We start from the raw sequence: 17180 nt of genomic DNA, 5'->3' as shown, positions 1-17180 counted from the left end.
AGAGACGCATGAGTACCGATACTGGTATCGGGTATTGGCCCGATACCGCGCTCATTAACTCGTACTCGCAAATGAGGCTCCGATACTAAACATCCGATACCGTGTGCCTAGTGCACGTTGCTGCGTTATGCCTGGTTCACACTACACGATTTTTGCCCTGATTTTCGCTCGGCGGCCGGTCGGCGCTAGATTTGCCGGCTCGGGAGCAACTCGGCGTAACTATCCAACAACTCGACCCGACCGGCTCGCCGAGCGCTCGTCTAGCACGTCAGATATCTGATCTGAGATGTGCGACTGGGAATGAGTGACACGTCGAACAGCCAATGAGAACGCAGGATACGGTGTGAGGGGAAACGCAGGAGAGGAGTGTAAACAGGTGGGACAGGGGGTAATATAGTTTATATCAGAATACATTAGCACACACACATTTTACAGTATTTCTGACCTGATCGTTCTCTACAAAACATAACAACAAAACACCAACATTGCAAAAATATTTATTAACCTCCAACTCACTACTGAACAATCCATGCTGTTCGTGTTGCCAAATCCACTCAGATTCATTTATTTTTCCTCCTTGATTTCATCACGTCAGCGTAGGGCTGTCGCGGTGAAAGAATTTCCCCTTGCGATATTCAGACTGTCTCAATATCGCGGTATGCGGTGATATCGCCATTTTTTTGTTTTTGAAAATTACTTAATTGATCTGGATTTTAGAGCTATATAAACAAGCTTTATTGTTAGGCTATGATTCGGTATATTATTGCTTTATAATGACAAAGATGAGACAGCTTTAAGACCAATGAAATGCGTGTTTAATGTTAAATACAGAAAAGAGCAGGGATGCACGTCTTTTCTCTATTAAAAAAGGTTTAAATTTAGCTTCTAGCCTAGGCTAGATATACAGTGTGAAACGAAAAAAAAGTGTTTAGGCTAAATATTTTAAATGCACATCTAATCAAAATATGGTTAAAAAAAATAGAATAAAGAATAAAGTCTGTAAGAGTTTAAACCTGCGTTATCATGCGCGCTAGAAGAACCAACACATTCACCTGATGTGGTTTAGAGAGGATCTGAGTGGGGTAGCGATGTTCCCCTCGGTACTAAAACTCTCTCTGATGGGGCTCGTTACACTAATACACACGTGTACTGTACTTACATGCAACTTTACACAGCAGAGGAAATCTAGCCTGGTTATCGCGCCACTATTAACCATCTATTTAGTAGGTGTAATTATCATAAAAATGTATACGACATTTTAAGTTATTATTCATTTCAATACATTTTTATTCAACGAAAAAATACATTTAAATCATTCCAGCAAGAGAATATTTGCCATATTAACCGTCATTAAGTGTTTTAGTACGCCGAGGCTGTTTGAATATAGTCTAAATTACAAGTATTTTATTGAGTGTGAACTCAATTTGATCATTAATAAACTTGCCTATAATTAATGTTGCGATTATTTACATTTTAAAACACAAAGCCTGACACTCAGCAGCAACGGATGGAAACAGTTGTTGGGAAAATGTCGCTCTTAGCTCATTTTCATTATGAATTTATTTAACATTTATTACGCCCGATTGTAAGAGTATAAAACAAGATGGACCCTGCACCAATAAAAAAAAAAAAAAAAAAAGAGAAGGAAGAAAGAAAAAAACGTGAATATCGCGGTGATGCGGTTGCTTGGCATGCCCTGCGGTTGCCTGGTCTATACCGCGATATTTCAAAATTGCGGTTAGCGCGACAGCCCTACGTCAGCGCACAAACACTTTGATCACTCGCTACTTGTTGACGTGCATTTTTGGACGTGGTATCATTAAAGTTCTCGTCACTTCTCACGTGTGTTTTTGTTTAAAAATAAAAAACCCAGTATTTTAAATAGGTATCGGTATCGGCAAGTTCAAAAATACATGTACTCGTACTCGGTTGGGAAAAAATGGTATCGATGCATCCCTAGTGTTTACAGATTTAAGGTTTTTTTATTCACATAAGGTGTGTTTGAAAACCTAGTGAGCTCTCTACATAGACGCATTTTACATCATCTTTCGCGAAGGAGGCTGTTCGAAATCCTAGATGCCTTAAAATGTTGTCGACCAACAACATTTAATTTATATTTTTTCCCAAATTTTTATCCCCCAGTCTAGTCTAGTCTGATTGCGTCCTCTATACTTATTCGACCGCTGACTGAGGGCGCCTCTCAACTGACGTGTGCCCCCTCCGGCACGTACAGTCAGTACAGACTGCATTTTTCACCTGCACGAGTCGAGTTCATACACTGACGGGCACTGTGTACGGAGGGCCACACCCCCATCAGTATTATTCCTCAGCCCCGTGCAGACAGCCAGCAGGGGCCGCAGCTGCACCAGTTATGAGGACCTATGATCCGACTTTCTTACCCTCTAACCCTGAACAGCCAATCGTTGTTCATGCAGCCGCGCAGCCCAGTCGGAAGGCAGAGCTGAGATTTGATTCGATTCAGTTTAACCATTTTCGGTACACGGAGGGAGACGTTATTTGACATGTTAGCGCGCTGTGCCACCCCGTCCTATTGGTTTAAATGGCATGATGCTAACTGTGTTAGCTTAGTAAGCGAAACCCGATGTTATCGCTTTCTAAGTAGCGCGTTCGAATAAGCTGCTTTATTAGAATCCTCTCTACTGAGGCAGCTGCCTATGTAGACAGTGAGACAGCAAGGCAGCTCACTAGGTTTTCAAACACACCCAAGTGCCTAACGTTTACTGGTTAATTTGCATTATGAGGCGTCCTTGCAATCCTACGGCAATTCAGTTAGCAATCGGTTAGTCAAGATGTCGAAGTGTAAAAACACAACGGGTAACTAAGTTAGGAAAACTCTCAACCAATTCTGTGGATGCAGATAGGGTGTGTCAAAACATGGACGAGATTTTTTGTATTTGAGACCGCTCAGGTGGCGCAGCGGTAAACACACACCAGAGCTGGGATCTCGAATACATCGTTTGGAATCTCAGCTCTGCCTGCCGGCTGGGCTGAGCAGCCACATGAACAACGATCGGCCTGTTGTTCATACAGGGGTGGGATATTAAGCTGGATAGGGACTCTCTCTTAACTGATGCAATTACGACCTCTGCTGGCTGATCGATGGCGCCTGCACAGAGACGGGAACAGAGTGCTGTCAGGGTGTGTCTCTCCGTACACTGTGCTGATCCGCATTGCACTCGCCTAGTGCAGGTGACAAAATGCATACGGCAGCTGCCCACGTGTCGGAGGTGGGGTGGGTTAGCTTCGTTCTCCTCGATCAGAGCGGGGATCGGCATTGGTGGAGAAGGAAGCGTGATGCAATCGCTAAATACTGTGTATATATTTATTCCATTTATTCTGTCATTCAGTTTATGAGTGTAATTTAATGGCCGCTGTGAAATGTGGCTCTTTTCTTCTTGATTTTTGAAAAACGAGGTCTGTGAATTTAAGCACATTTTCCCTTGCATTTAGTAGGGCCCTAATTATAGGCCTTCGAAGTATAGTGAGAAGCCTTGTCAGAGGGAGGGGTGGTTGTTCTAGTTGAAAAGATCTTTAAATGGGATGCCCAACAAGCTCATGGTCAGGTGTCCAAATACTTTTGCCATAGAGTGTAAGTACAATATTAAAATAAACTCGTGGTCCCCAAGAAACATCATTAAAGAATCAAGATGGAACAATATCGTGTCAGCCTGAATGGATGTGAGTTAAATGTTTTTACCCCTGATGCCGATGGTTTTGCCCCTCAGTCTTTGAGCCGTGGGCGAACAGTCCTGGTTAAATGACCCACTTCCTTCCTGTCTCGCCACTAGAGCTTTTAAAATAGAAAACGTCGTTCCTTCCTCGTTCTCCTTTTGTTCTTTTCCTTTTCCGTACTGGGACAGCTCGGCCTCGAGGGCGTTCTTCAGTCCCCCCTCCCTCCGTCCTGAGGAATTCACTTACATTCCTGAGTTCGGGACTCACTGGGACGTAGGAACACCTCATGCAGACACGTGGACGCTTTTATTTTCATCGCCCTGAAGTCTCGGTGGTTCGGAAATGCCGCCCTGCTCTTCTGTTCCTCATTGTGTTGAAGTCGGTCACATCGCTGCACTCTGCACAGCCGTGTATATATCATTACCAGAAATATTCGGACACTCCAAGTTTGCGTTGAGAAAAGAAGGCATTAATCTGGGTTTGGCTGGCGACCTGATATTTGTGTGAAGTGTAATAAAATGTCGATGTTTCAGATGTTACACCTTTTGGCTGCACAAAGCAAACATTTAATCTATAATGTTCTTCCTCAGACTGCTGCTGCAAAGATTATTACTATTATTTTATCCAGAAACACCTGATCTTAAGAGTTAGAAGTGGTGTACACATACTATTGACCATATATAGTGTATCTTCTATAAAGCCATAGATGGAATAGAACGCCTTTATTTGCCATTTATACATATACATGTGTACAGTACAATGAAATTCTTTCTTTGCATATCCCAGCTTGTTTGGAAGTTGGGGTCAGCGCAGGTTCAGCCATCATACAGCGCCCCTGGAGCAGAGAGGGTTAAGGGCCTTGCTCAAGGGCCCAACAGAGCTGGGATTCGAACTCTCAACCTTTCAGTTTGATAGCTCAAAACTCTACCCACAATGCTACCACCGTCCCTAAATAAGAACATTACAGTGTCTACGGAGGGTTAAAACCAACCAACTTTTCCAATGTCAAGGGGTTAAATCAGATCTCTGTGTGTGTCTGTGTGTGTCTGTGTGTGTCTGTGTGTGTCTGTGTCTGTGTGTGTGTGTCTGTGTGTGTGTGTGTGTGTGTGTGTGTGTGTGTGTGTGTGTGTGTGTGTGTGTGTGTGTGTGTGTGTGTGTGTGTGTGTTACAGCTCTGCTCTTTAGTATTGAACCTCAGCTCATTACACTGGGTGCTTTGTGTTGTGGGAAATGTTAAAGCAGGATCATGTGATATGGTTTACTGGGAGTGTGTGAGTAAATGAGTGATTGTGTGAGTGTGGGTGAGTTGAATATATAGGTACAGTGGGGGAAATAAGTAATTGATCCCCTGCTGATTTTGTAAGTTTACCCCCTTACAAAGACTTGAACAGTCTATAATTTTTATGGAAGGTTTATTTTAACAGAGAGAGACAGAATATCAACAAAAAATCCAGAAAAAATACATTAAATAAAAGTTATAAATTAATTTGTATTTAATTAAGGGAAATAAGTATTTGATCCCCTACCAACCAGCAAGAATTCTGACCCCCACAGACCGGTTATGTGCCCATGAGGCACACAAATTAGTCCTGTCCCTGTATAAAAGACTCCTGTCACAGAATCAGTTTCTTCCGTTCAAATCTCTCGACCACCATGGGCAAGACCAAAGAGCTATCAAAGGACGTCAGGGACAAGATTGTAGACCTGCACAAGGCTGGAATGGGCTACAAGACCATCAGCAAGAAGCTTGGTGAGAAAGAGACCACTGTTGGCGCGATCATTCAAAAATTGAAGAAATACAAGATCACAGTCAATCACCCTCACTCTGGAGCTCCATGCAAGATCTCACCTGGTGGGGTAAGAATGATTCTGAGAAAGGTGAGGTCAGTCCAGAATTACACGGGAGGAGCTTGTCAATGATCTGCAAACTACAAAATCAGCAGTGGATCAAATACTTATTTCCCCCACTGTAAGTGTGTGTGTGTGAGTGAATGTGTGGGACAGAGTGATTGAGTGAGTGGATGAGTAAGTGAGTGAATGAATGTCTAAGTGGCTAAATGAATGAGTGAGTGGGTGAGTGAAGGAGTGATTGAGTGAGCGGGTACGTGAATGACAGGGTGAGTGAGTGGGAGAGTGAGTCGGTCACTAAATGAAAGGGTAAGTGAGTGGGAATGAATGAATTGCTGAGTGTGTGAGTAAATGAGTGATTGTGTGAGTGTGGGTGCGTTGAATAAATAGGTAAGTGGGGGTGTGTGAGTAAATGTGGGACTGAGTGAGTAAATGAGTGGGTGGGTGAGTTAGTGAGTGATTGAGTGAGCGGGTACGTGAATGACAGGGTGAGTGAGTGGGAGAGTGAGTCGGTCACTAAATGAAAGGGTGAGTGGGGAGTGAATGAATGGGTGAGTGAGTGGATGAATGAGTTGGTGAGTGAATAAGTGAGTAAGTGAATGAATGAACGGGTGGGTAAGTGAAGGAGTGAGTGAGTGATTGGGTGAATTAGTAAATGAATGAATGAGTGGGTACGTGAATGAAAGGGCGATTAAGTGAGTGAATGAGTGAGTAAATGATTGGGTGAGTTAGTGAATGAATAAAGGTGTGATTAGGTGAGTTAGTCAATGAATGAGTGAGTAAATGAGTAAATGAGTGAATTAATGGGCGGGTGAGTGAGTGAGTGAATGAGAGACGGATTATTCAGCCTTGTGATCAGAGTTCATCAAAAGCTGTGAAGCAGAACAGTGAGATCTAGAGTTTAATAAACAAAAGGACGACAATTAATGAATAAATGAAGAAACTTTTACTCTCATTGTTTTTGTACAGAAATCAGAGCTGCTCGGGGTTGCCAGTTCCTCCAAAATTACCTTTATGTTTCTTTAGAGACCCACAAAATCTAGTAACCATCTCAAATATTACAGTTTTTTCTTTATTTCCATTATAAGTATTCTAAAATGAACAATCAAGTTTATTGATGCTGATTTGGAGTGAAATGACCTTTCCTTTCTTCTGCATTTGGGAAAATTTTGGCTTTATGGTGTACAAATATTAAAAGAAGCAAAAGTTGAGGCAGCATCATGTTGCATCCCTGATTAGAAAAAACCTGATCTGAAATGTGAACTCCAGGGTCTTGTTCTTTTGATTGTATCATCTGTCTTGAAAAAACATTGTTAAATTTAAAACAAAATAAAAGCATTTTCACTAGTGGCCTAAGACTTTTGGCTCCCACCATGTGTAGCCACCATGTGTGCGCAGTTGTAGCCTAGTGGTTAATGTTCAAATCAGAAAATCAGAACGTTGGCGGTTCAAGCCCCACCTCTGCCAGGTTAACTCTGTTGGGCCCTTGAGCAAGGCCCTTAACCCACAATTGCTTAGATTGTATACTGTCATAACTGTAAGTCGCTTTGGATAAAAGCGTCTAATAAATGCCAAAAATGTAAATGTGTAAATGAAAGGGGGTTTAGATGGCGCAGTGATCCATCATGCTCGCCCACTGGGATCTTGGTTCAAATCTTAGCAGTGCCGGGTTGGTGTCTACAAATAAAAAAATGATTGTCTGTCTTTGTCTCAAGCCAGTTCACCTGCGATAGATTGGCATGTCCAGGGTAATCCTGCGTTGTGTTCAGTGCTTGCCAGTGGAACTGGGCCTGCTGTGACCCTGACCAGGATAAAGCAGCTGATTGAAATGACTAAATGAACATACACAGATCAGCCATAACATTAAAACCACCTCCTTGTTTCTACACTCACTGTCCATTTTATCAGCCCCACTTACCATATAGAAGCACTTTGTAGTTCTACAATTACTGACTGTAGTCCATCTGTTTCTTTACATACTTTTTTAACCTGCTTTCACCCTGTTCTTCAATGGTCAGGACCCCCACAGGACCCCCACAGAGCAGGTATTATTTAGGTGGTGGATCATTCTCAGCACTGCAGTGACACTGACATGGTGGTGGTGTGTTAGTGTGCATTGTGCTGGTATGAGTGGATCAGACACAGCAGCGCTGCTGGAGTTTTAAAATACCGTGTCCACTCACTGTCCACTCCTACCTAGTTGGTCCACCTTGTAGATGTAAAGTCAGAGACGATCGCTCATCTATTGCTGCTGTTTGAGTTGGTCATCTTCTAGACCTTCATCAGCGGTCACAGGACGCTGCCCACGGGGCGCTGTTGGCTGGATATTTTTGGTTGGTGGACTATTCTCAGTCCAGCAGTGACAGTGAGGTGTTTACAAACTCCAGCAGCGCTGCTGTGTCTGATCCACTCATACCAGCACAACACACACTAACACACCACCACCATGTCAGTGTCACTGCAGTGCTGAGAATGATCCACCACCTAAATAATACCTGCTCTGTAGTGGTCCTGTGGGGGTCCTGACCATTGAAGAACAGCATGAAAGGGGGCTAACAAAGCATGAACAGAAACAGATGGACTACAGTCAGTAATTGTAGAACTACAAAGTGCTTCTATATGGTAAGTGGAGCTGATAAAATGGACAGTGAGTGTAGAAACAACAAGGAGGTGGTTTTAATGTTATGGCTGATCAGTGTATGTACGTTACTGCAGGAGAGGCTTTTAATCAGATTTGTTTTTTTCCAGTCAGGACTTTGTGAACGTTTAAATAGATGCTGCACAATTGTGGTCGGTGTTTTCTTTTGTTCGGATTTGCTTTTTTCTCTGTGATGGTAGAAACCAGAGCAGCACCAAAAGCTCAGCGTTGTTTTACAAGAGCAGCAAAATTACACCACCGTCTTTAAAGCCTCGAACACGCCTTTTATGTCCTGGAATGTTGTCAACTCCTCTCTTTCTCTCTCTCTCTCTCTCTCTCTCTCTCTCTCTCTCTCTCTCTCTCTCTCTCACACACACACACACACACACACACACACACGCACACACACACACACAAAGGCTGGTTTGTTTGAGCTGCAGAAGCAGGTCAATGCCAGATGTGAGTTTATGTAGGAGGATTAAAATAGAGCTGCGTGATCCAGGTCTACGTACCCACCTGCTCCGTAATAAGAAAATAATAAATGGTGGAGGTGAAGAATCACAATCTTGGTGAACGAAACTGGATGCATGAAACTGAATGCTGGGATTGCCTTCACTGCTTAGGAAGCGCCGAATGCTTCTTGTTAGTCAGATTATCACTTAGAATTAAGGCACCTTGGTAGGCAGCATTTTAAGGTATATAAAAATTTAGACATGCCTTCTTCTCAGGTTCGCGTGTAGTGTGATGTAAAATGCGTCTGTGTAGAGAGATCACTTGGTTTTCAGACGGACGTCATGTTAATGCTAGGGCTGCCACTAACGACTATTTTTATATCGATTAATCTATAGACTATTTTATCGATTAGTCGATTAATCTAAACCAGGGGTGTCGAACTCGAGGCCCGCGGGCCAGATCCGGCCCGCCGCGTCATTTGATCCGGCCCGCGAGAGCTTAAACGACTGTATGATTGTTGTGATGGTTCGAGTCGTTACAGAGACGCGCTTATAATTTAATGCGCTCCTGCGCCTTTAAGAGACAACGTGACATCGTAGTCATGGCAACTAACTTTAACCTTCGCTAAGAAGCCATGTGACTTTTACGGCAAAAGAACGCGGGGTAGCGTAGTCAGTAATGTAAACAATAATAAATAAATACAAATAATTATCTTGCAGTATAATACCCAAGCATCGTCTGTAAGTAGTGACGTTTATATTCTCAGTTGTTAGTAAATGTTTAGTGAGTATATCACAGCGTTTTAGTTACAAATTTACCGTAATTAAATACTGTTGTTACGTTACTATAGCAATTAGTATCTTTACACACAATTTTAACTCCTTATTTTACGTTTGGTTAAATCTCATATTGTACCAGATGTAACACTTGACTACAGCTGTGTGCTTTTACTGTATTAGGTTCTTTATTGTTTTTATTGTTTGTATTTTTACTTCATTTTGATGCACACAGTGTATCACACAGCTGGGGAGCAAATAAAACCGACTGTATTCTGAAGGGAGCTGTCTGTCTGTCTGTCTGTCTGTCTGTCTGTCTGTCTGTCTGTCTGTCTGTCTAGCTGAGAAAGGGGGATAAACTATTAGTAAGGGCAGAATGATTGTCTTAAAAATACACTGTAAAATCCTCAATAAACTGCATCTTTCAAAATGCAGGCTGATTTTGTGACCTGCAAAGTGACACAGCCTGCCAGTAGATGATGTTACACATATTTACACACAATCCCAAAATGTACAAGAAGATAATTAAGAAAATTAAGCATAAGGAGGAAATATAATGAAAGTGAAAACAAGTTTGTGCTTCAGGAAGAGAAACCGGTGCGTCTCTTGTGTTATGAGGCCGTGTCTGTGGTAAAGTAGGACAATATAAATGCAGAATTCAGCCTCCAAGAAAAACAGCAATGTGACTGCAATCACAGCAGGATACGTTACAATCGGCCCTTTGAGGGCCACCATAATGCTGATGTGGCCCTCGGTGAAAATGAGTTTGACACCCCTGTTCTAAATGATTAATTTTCCTCCAAATTTATTTCAGAATTTAATTTAAGCTTTTTTTATTTAACTGTATGGCATAATAATATAACACAAAACTAAATGTAAACAGGGTTTATGTCCATATTATCAAATTCTCAAGTACTCCATATTAAATAGTGTAACACGTGTTTATGGCATTCTGTACACAAAGCAAAGTGCTTCAACTTATAGCAGAAATAAAACAGTTAGAAGTGGGCACGTCTCATTAAGTCCAACGTACAGTAACGACAGAATGAGCCCAGATCCTAACCTACACATTCACTCAAAACTTACTTCACATTCTAAGCCATGTAAACATTTGAGCGCTGCGGCAACCAAAAAAATCCAACGCAGCAAAATGCGCGGCGGTCTAACTGAACTCGCTAAGGAATACGGTATTCCAAGATCTTCGTGATTAAGAAGCTTAATGAAGGGCCGCTCAGGTTGTGCAGCGGTAAAAACGCTGTTCACCAGAGCTGAGATCTCGAATACATCGTATCGAATCTCGGCTCTGCCTTGCCGGCTGAGCGGCCACATGAACAACGGTTGGCCTATTGTTCAGATAGGGGCGGGATTAAGCCGGATGCGGACTCTCTCTCAGAGACTAGTGCGATTACGACCTCTGCTGGCTGGTTGGTGGCGCCTGCACGGAGATGGGAAAGGAGTGCGGTAGAGGGTGTGGCCCTCCGTGCACAACGCTGTACTGCACTGCTCTCGTCAAGTGTGGGTGATAAGATGTTCGATTGCTGTGCACGTGTCGGAGGGGCGTGGAGCAGCCTCGTCCTCCCCAATCAGGAGCAGGGACCAGCATCAGTGAGAGGATGATTGATGGGCAGAAATTGGATGCGCTAAAGTGGGAAAAAAAGGAAAAAAAAAAAAGAAGCTTAATGAAACAATATAGAAGTAAAGGTTTTGCTGCGTCTCATGCGTCCTAACTGAACTCGCTAAGAAATACGGTATTCCAAGATCTCCGCGATTAAGAAGCTTAATGAAACAATATAGACGTGCAACATGGCGCTAGTGCTTCTGCGGTACCATCAAAGCTCGGCACAGTGTACAAACCACCTTTTTGTTTTGTGCCAGTTTTAAGTATTCCCAGACTATTGATGATTTGGGTCTTGGGTTGAAAGCTCTCTACAATCGGCCTCTGACTCGGCTGCAGACGGCGTTTTTTAAGACGGTGCTTAATGCGGCCAACCAGTGACTGGACCAAATACGACTTAGGTCATGTACGCAGCAAGTAGTGCTGAGGGAATCATATGAATGGTTATATGAGTGGAAACATTGTAGAAATAAAAAAACAAACGGTTTTAAAAACGATGCAGCCACTTAAAATATTGACTAGGTTGACCAATCACGGCAGCCCTAGTTAATGCCCAGTGCATGGGATGTCCACATACTTTTGGCCAGTATAATATAGTAACCCAGATGTTTGTTATTGAATCATAGTTTCTCGTTTCTGTTGCATTATTGTTTCTTTTGTGAGGAACTAGTTAACGTGTGTGTGTGTGTGTGTGTGTGTGTGTGTGTGTGCGTGCGTGTGCGTGTGTGCGTGTGTGCGTGTGTGTGTGCGCGTGCGTCTGTGTGTGTGTGTGTGTGTGTGACCCTCTGTTGAAGGGGGCTGCTGCTAGATGAGCTGCTCTGTAGTAACTTCATCCCATTTGCTTTTACCTGCTGGACATCTGCTTAGCGAACATGTACGTCCTGAATACTTCATGATCTTGTGCGCTTGAGTGTGCCTGTGTGTGTGTGTGTGTGTGTGTGCACCTGCATATGTGTGTGCGCCCAACAACACTGCTGCACCTGCTACACTCATACCAGAATAACACACACTACCAGGTCGTCACCATGTTAGTGGCAGTACAGTGAGAATAATCCACCAGCCAAACATCATGTGTTCAGTGAGTGTCCTAAAGAAGGTCACGGTGTTGACAAAGTGTACAAAGCAACAGCTGGGCTACTGTCAGTAATTGTATACTCACAAAGTTAGTCCAAATTTGTCCAGCCAACAGCGCCTGTGGGCAGCGTCCTGTGACCACTAATAAAGGTCTAGAAGATGACCGACTCAAACAGCAGCAATAGATGAGCGATCGTCTCTGACTTTACATCTACAAGGTGGACACACTAGGTAGGAGTGTCTAATAGAGTGGACAGTGAGTGGACACGGTATTTAAAATCTCCAGCAGCGCTGCTGTGTCTGATCCACTCATACCAGCACAACACACACTAACACACCACCACCATGTCAGTGTCACTGCAGTGCTGAGAATGATCCACCACCTAAATAATACCTGCTCTGTGGTGGTCCTGTGTGGGGGGTCCTGACCATTGTCTAAATAGCAGGTGTAGCTTTTAAAATAAACAATAAGTATGTAGCAGACAGGTGTTCCTAATACAATGCTCAGTAAGTGTTCCTATTTTCACACACACACACACACACACACACACACACACTAAAATCGTACGGCTGGTTGAGCAGTTTCAGCCGTGTGTTATGTAAGTGTCGGTGTTGCAATGATCAACCGACTGCGGTCTGATCTTCGATCCCACCCATCACGTGAGTCATGGGGAACGTCGTACACTTCAGAGCCGAGATCTTTAGCAAACAATACAGAGCCGCTTTTTCCACCAGTGACGTTAATCACACTGTGTGTTCTGCTCTCACTCTGCCCGAGATCTGCTGCATTGACCTCATGGAGACGTCCATGGAGACGTCATGGAGACATCATGGAGACCTGCAGTGTTCTAGTTCAGGCTAAATGAAGTTTGCTTCCTTCACCTGCTTCTTCTGCCTGCACTTCCTTCAGTGCATGTGGACAAATCTGAAGCACATTTCGAACCCCTGAGCTTTTCCCAGATGCGAGTGATCATACCGTGTGTGAAAGTGATCCAGCGCAGAGGCTGAAGATCCAGTACCGTAATCGGCTAAACGTGTCTCGTTAGGTCTCGGATTTCACACCGACAGTGAACGGGGATGCGTATCGCTGTCTCATATCGAACAATGACTGTACAAAGCAGGTACAGTATGTGGCCAAAAGTATGTAGACACCCCTTCTAGAGCTGGGTGATATGACAGTACATTCGGTATAAAGACTTTGATTCCTTGTACGGTATGGATTTTTCATATACCACCATACCGTAGCACAGTTAATACAACAGCTGTAGGCTTCAATAGGCAGCAACTCATATAAATATTCTTTACCGCTCTGGATATGGGCACATTTTTGGTCATACCGCCCAGCCCTAATCCCTTCTATGATCAGGTGTGTGAGCCACACCCAGTAAAACCTTGTGGCAACAGTTTGGTGCACTTTGGGTCTGTGTGAAAACCTAGTGATCTCTCTATATAGATACATTTTACGTCATCCTACGCTCCCGAGAAGAAGGCGTGTCTAAATTCTTCGATCCCTTAAAATGCTGCCTAGTAGGCCGCTCAGGTGAAGCAGCGGTAAAACACACGCTCTTCACCAGAGCTGAGATCCCGGATACATGGTATCGAAACTCAGCTCTGCCTTGCCGGCTGAAGGCTGGGCGGCTGCTTGAACAACGATTGGCCGGTTGTTCAGATGGGGGGCGGGACTCTCTCTCAGTCTAGTGCGATTATGCCCTCTGCTGGCTGGTTGGTGGCGCCTGCATGGAGATGGGAAGGAGTGCGGTGGAAGGGTGTGATCCTCCGTACGCAGTGCTTCGCCACGCTACACTCGTCAAGTGTAGGTGATAAGACGGTCGATTGCTGTGCACGTGTCGGAGGAGGCGTGGAGCAGCTTCGTCAGCCCCAATCAGGAGCGGGGACCAGCACTGGTGAGAGAATGACTGACGGGTAGAAATTGGACGTGCTAAAGTGGGAGAAAATGGGGTAAAAAAAATAAAAATAAAAATGCTGCATAGTAAGATGCCTTAATTCTAAGCGGTAATCTGACCGAATAACGAGGGAGCATCTGCCGCTTCCTCGGCTGTGAAAGCAATCCCAGCATTCAGTGCGGCACGAATTTTCTTACAAAAATGACAAATATGACGGACAAGTGCGGAGCTTTTTTTTTTTTAATGCATTTTCTCCCCTTATTCTGCCCCTTTAGCACGTCCAATTGCCCAATTGCATCATGCTTCCTCTCTGCCTCTGCCGATCCCTGCTCTGACCGAGGAGATCGAAGCTAACCCACGCCCCCTCCGACATGTGGGCAGCAAGCCGTATGCATCTTATCACCCACACATTGACGAGTGTTGTGCCATCTAGCGTTGTGTACGGAGAGACACACCCTAAGAGCACTCTTTCCTCATCTGTGTAGGTGCCTCTAATCAGCCAGCAGAGGTCGTAATTGCACCAGTCATGAGAGAGAGACCCATATCCGGCTTAGTCCCGCCCATCTGAACAACAGGCCAATCGTTGTTCGTGTGGCCGCTCATCCTCAGCCGGCAAGGCAGAGCTAAGATTCGATACGATGTATTCGAGATCCCAGCTCTGGTTCCAGCATGTGTTTTTACCGCTGCGCCACCCGAGCAGCTAAAGTTCCTTTTAAATGTAAATAAATGTCATTTATTTGTAAATTCGGTTTGTCAGTGACAATTTAACCGCTTTCTGTACACGGAGGGAGATGTTAGCAGGCATGCTGGCGGGTTGTGCTGCCTCACCCCATTGGTTTGAATGACCTGAGGCTAACTGTGTTAGCTTAGTAAGCCAAACTTTGATGACGTAAACTCTGTAATCTCTGTCTAAGTAGTGCCTTTCTACTGAGGCAGCTGCCCAGGTCAGCAGTAGGCAGCAAGGCAGCTCACTGGGTTCAGCAGGATCGGTCAGATCACTGCAGCCTTCACCTTGCTCGAGTGCTGATTGTGAGAGAAATTGAACATATCTATCAAGACTAATGTGTGCTTCTTCCAAGCACAGATCCTGCCAGCTGGGTGCCTACTTAGACATTATAGGCTGTGTCTGAAGGTGGGCAGGTCGAAGGGATTCCTCATCACTGCTGCTATTGTAGCCTCTGCTGGTTGGTCAAGGCACTGCACAGGAATGGTGAATAATGGAGAGCAGCGAGTGACACCCTAAGTGATACTGATCCCTGTGTGAACCGCCTCGGGCAGCTTAAAGAAGCGCTTGGGTACTGCACACGTGTTGGGCGGAGGGTGTGCTAGGTACGGCACTTCTCATCATGGTCGAAGCCTGCAGCAGTGAAGGGGATACGACTAGATTTGGAAAAAGGGGGAAATTCAGACATAGAATAAAACAAGAGTCATAAAGATGTGGTGAAAAAACCTCCTGGTATCACTTCCACCAGTTCAGTTGTTACACGAACCCCTTTCTTATAGGAACGTTCAGCACTCGAGGAAAAATGGCCCGAGACTTCAGACTCACACAGTAAAGAATTTGGCTTTTACTCAGTTTAGCTCAGAGCCAGGCGGAGGAAGGAAGGAAGCCATTAGATTAATGTGCTGAAGTCAGTAGTACTTCAGTAGTTCTGTTTAGCTGATTTCAGTGCACTGGATCAAGCACACACATACTTTAAATGGATAAAAGTATATATTGGCCAATTTCAAAACCTTGGGCATTTATTTTAAATGCTTCTTTTCTTTGTAATCCACTCTTTGGAAAGTCTTTCAGTGGCTCTATCGGAAGTTTCTTCTCATTCAGTCAGTGGAGTCACTGAGGTCAAGCACTCCAATCAAAGTTTAATTCATTCCAAAAGTGTCGAGTTGGGTTGAGACCAGAGGTGGAAAGAGTACTAAAATATTGTACTTAAGTAAAAGTACTACTACTTTAATGAATTTTTACTTAAGTACAAGTAAAGTTACTAGTCTAAAAATCTACTAAAGTAAAAAGTAACTCATTTAAAATGTACTCAGAGTAAACGTTACTTTTACGGGGGGGGTGGGTGTCTGTCCTGTGTAATGCAAACAGTACAAGTGGATATAAATCTCACAATAGTTGTTTTTAATTAAAATATAATAGAAAAAACATGTTGATACATTATTTAAAACATTTAGGGATGTGTAATGTCATTTTAGTCACATAAAACTTTTTCAAACTGTATAACCACTAGTGATGTGTCGTAGAATGATTCGATTCTATTGAACGACCCTTTAAACTGAAATAAAGGAACCGAGTCGTGATTCTGGGAGACGTTAAATATATATAAATACGGCTCTTTAAAAGGAACCGAGCCAAAAGATCTGACTCCCCATCGCAGAATTCACTGCAGCAGTTTTCCAGACGCGATTTTTTTTAAGCATTTTTACTCAGTAATGGATGTTATTTAAAATGTAGCAAATTACAATTCTTAATAGAAAACATACTTAAGTAAAAGTTAAATTACAGGCTGTAAAATCTACTTTAAAAAGTACAAGTACACAAAAAACGACTCAATTACAGAAACACGAGTAAATGTAATTACTTTCCACCTCTGGTTGAGACCAGGGCTCTGTTTGGGCAACTGGAGCTTCCTGGCACAAAACTAGTCAAACCCGGTCTTTAAAAGAGCTCGCTTTGTGCTCAGGGGCATAATCATGCTGAAATCAAAACACCGTTGGGCTAGTCTTTATTATTATGGGAGGTTTAATTAACGCTAATCACCGTGGTGGAGGAATAACGAGCAAAGCGTGTTGCTCCAGGTCAGAATTAAAGGTGCAGCCAGTGACTTCATGCTTGACCTGTCGAAGCGGGCGTGTGCTAGCTCAGCCAGTGTTGATGTGGCGTACGTTGAATCAGAAATGATTAAGACTCCAATTAAATACCAAATGTCCAATCCAATAAATTCCACATGTGTGACGTTTCTGTTTGTGTTTGTGTGTATCAGGAGTTTGCAGCTCTGACCAAAGAGGTGAACATGTACAGGGAGCAGCTGCTGGAGAGAGAAGAAGAAATCGCCGAGCTGAAAGCTGAGAGGAACAACACGAGGGTACGAGCGTTCTCATTCCTCTGTAATGAACACTGATAACGGAGCACCAAAATCTTTCACTGATTTTTTCACTAATCCCTTTTTTATTCCC

General features: G+C 43.6%; 1 protein-coding gene across 6 annotated transcripts in view; it reads left to right on the top strand.

The window, feature by feature from the left end:
- The window catches only part of ppfia1 (PTPRF interacting protein alpha 1), a 97002-nt gene that overhangs the window by 16084 nt on the left and 63738 nt on the right, over window positions 1–17180 (top strand). For all 6 annotated transcript variants that reach the window (XM_063005061.1, XM_063005059.1, XM_063005060.1 and 3 more), the window contains exon 3: window positions 16988–17089. In XM_063005061.1, coding sequence (XP_062861131.1) covers window positions 16988–17089 — 102 coding nt within the window. The remainder of the gene's footprint in view (window positions 1–16987; window positions 17090–17180) is intronic.

The sequence above is a fragment of the Trichomycterus rosablanca genome, chromosome 11 (assembly GCF_030014385.1).
Source record: "Trichomycterus rosablanca isolate fTriRos1 chromosome 11, fTriRos1.hap1, whole genome shotgun sequence".
Lineage (NCBI taxonomy): Eukaryota > Metazoa > Chordata > Actinopteri > Siluriformes > Trichomycteridae > Trichomycterus > Trichomycterus rosablanca.
Note: the sequence above shows the minus strand (reverse complement) of the source record. Positions and strands in the feature narration are given on the sequence as shown.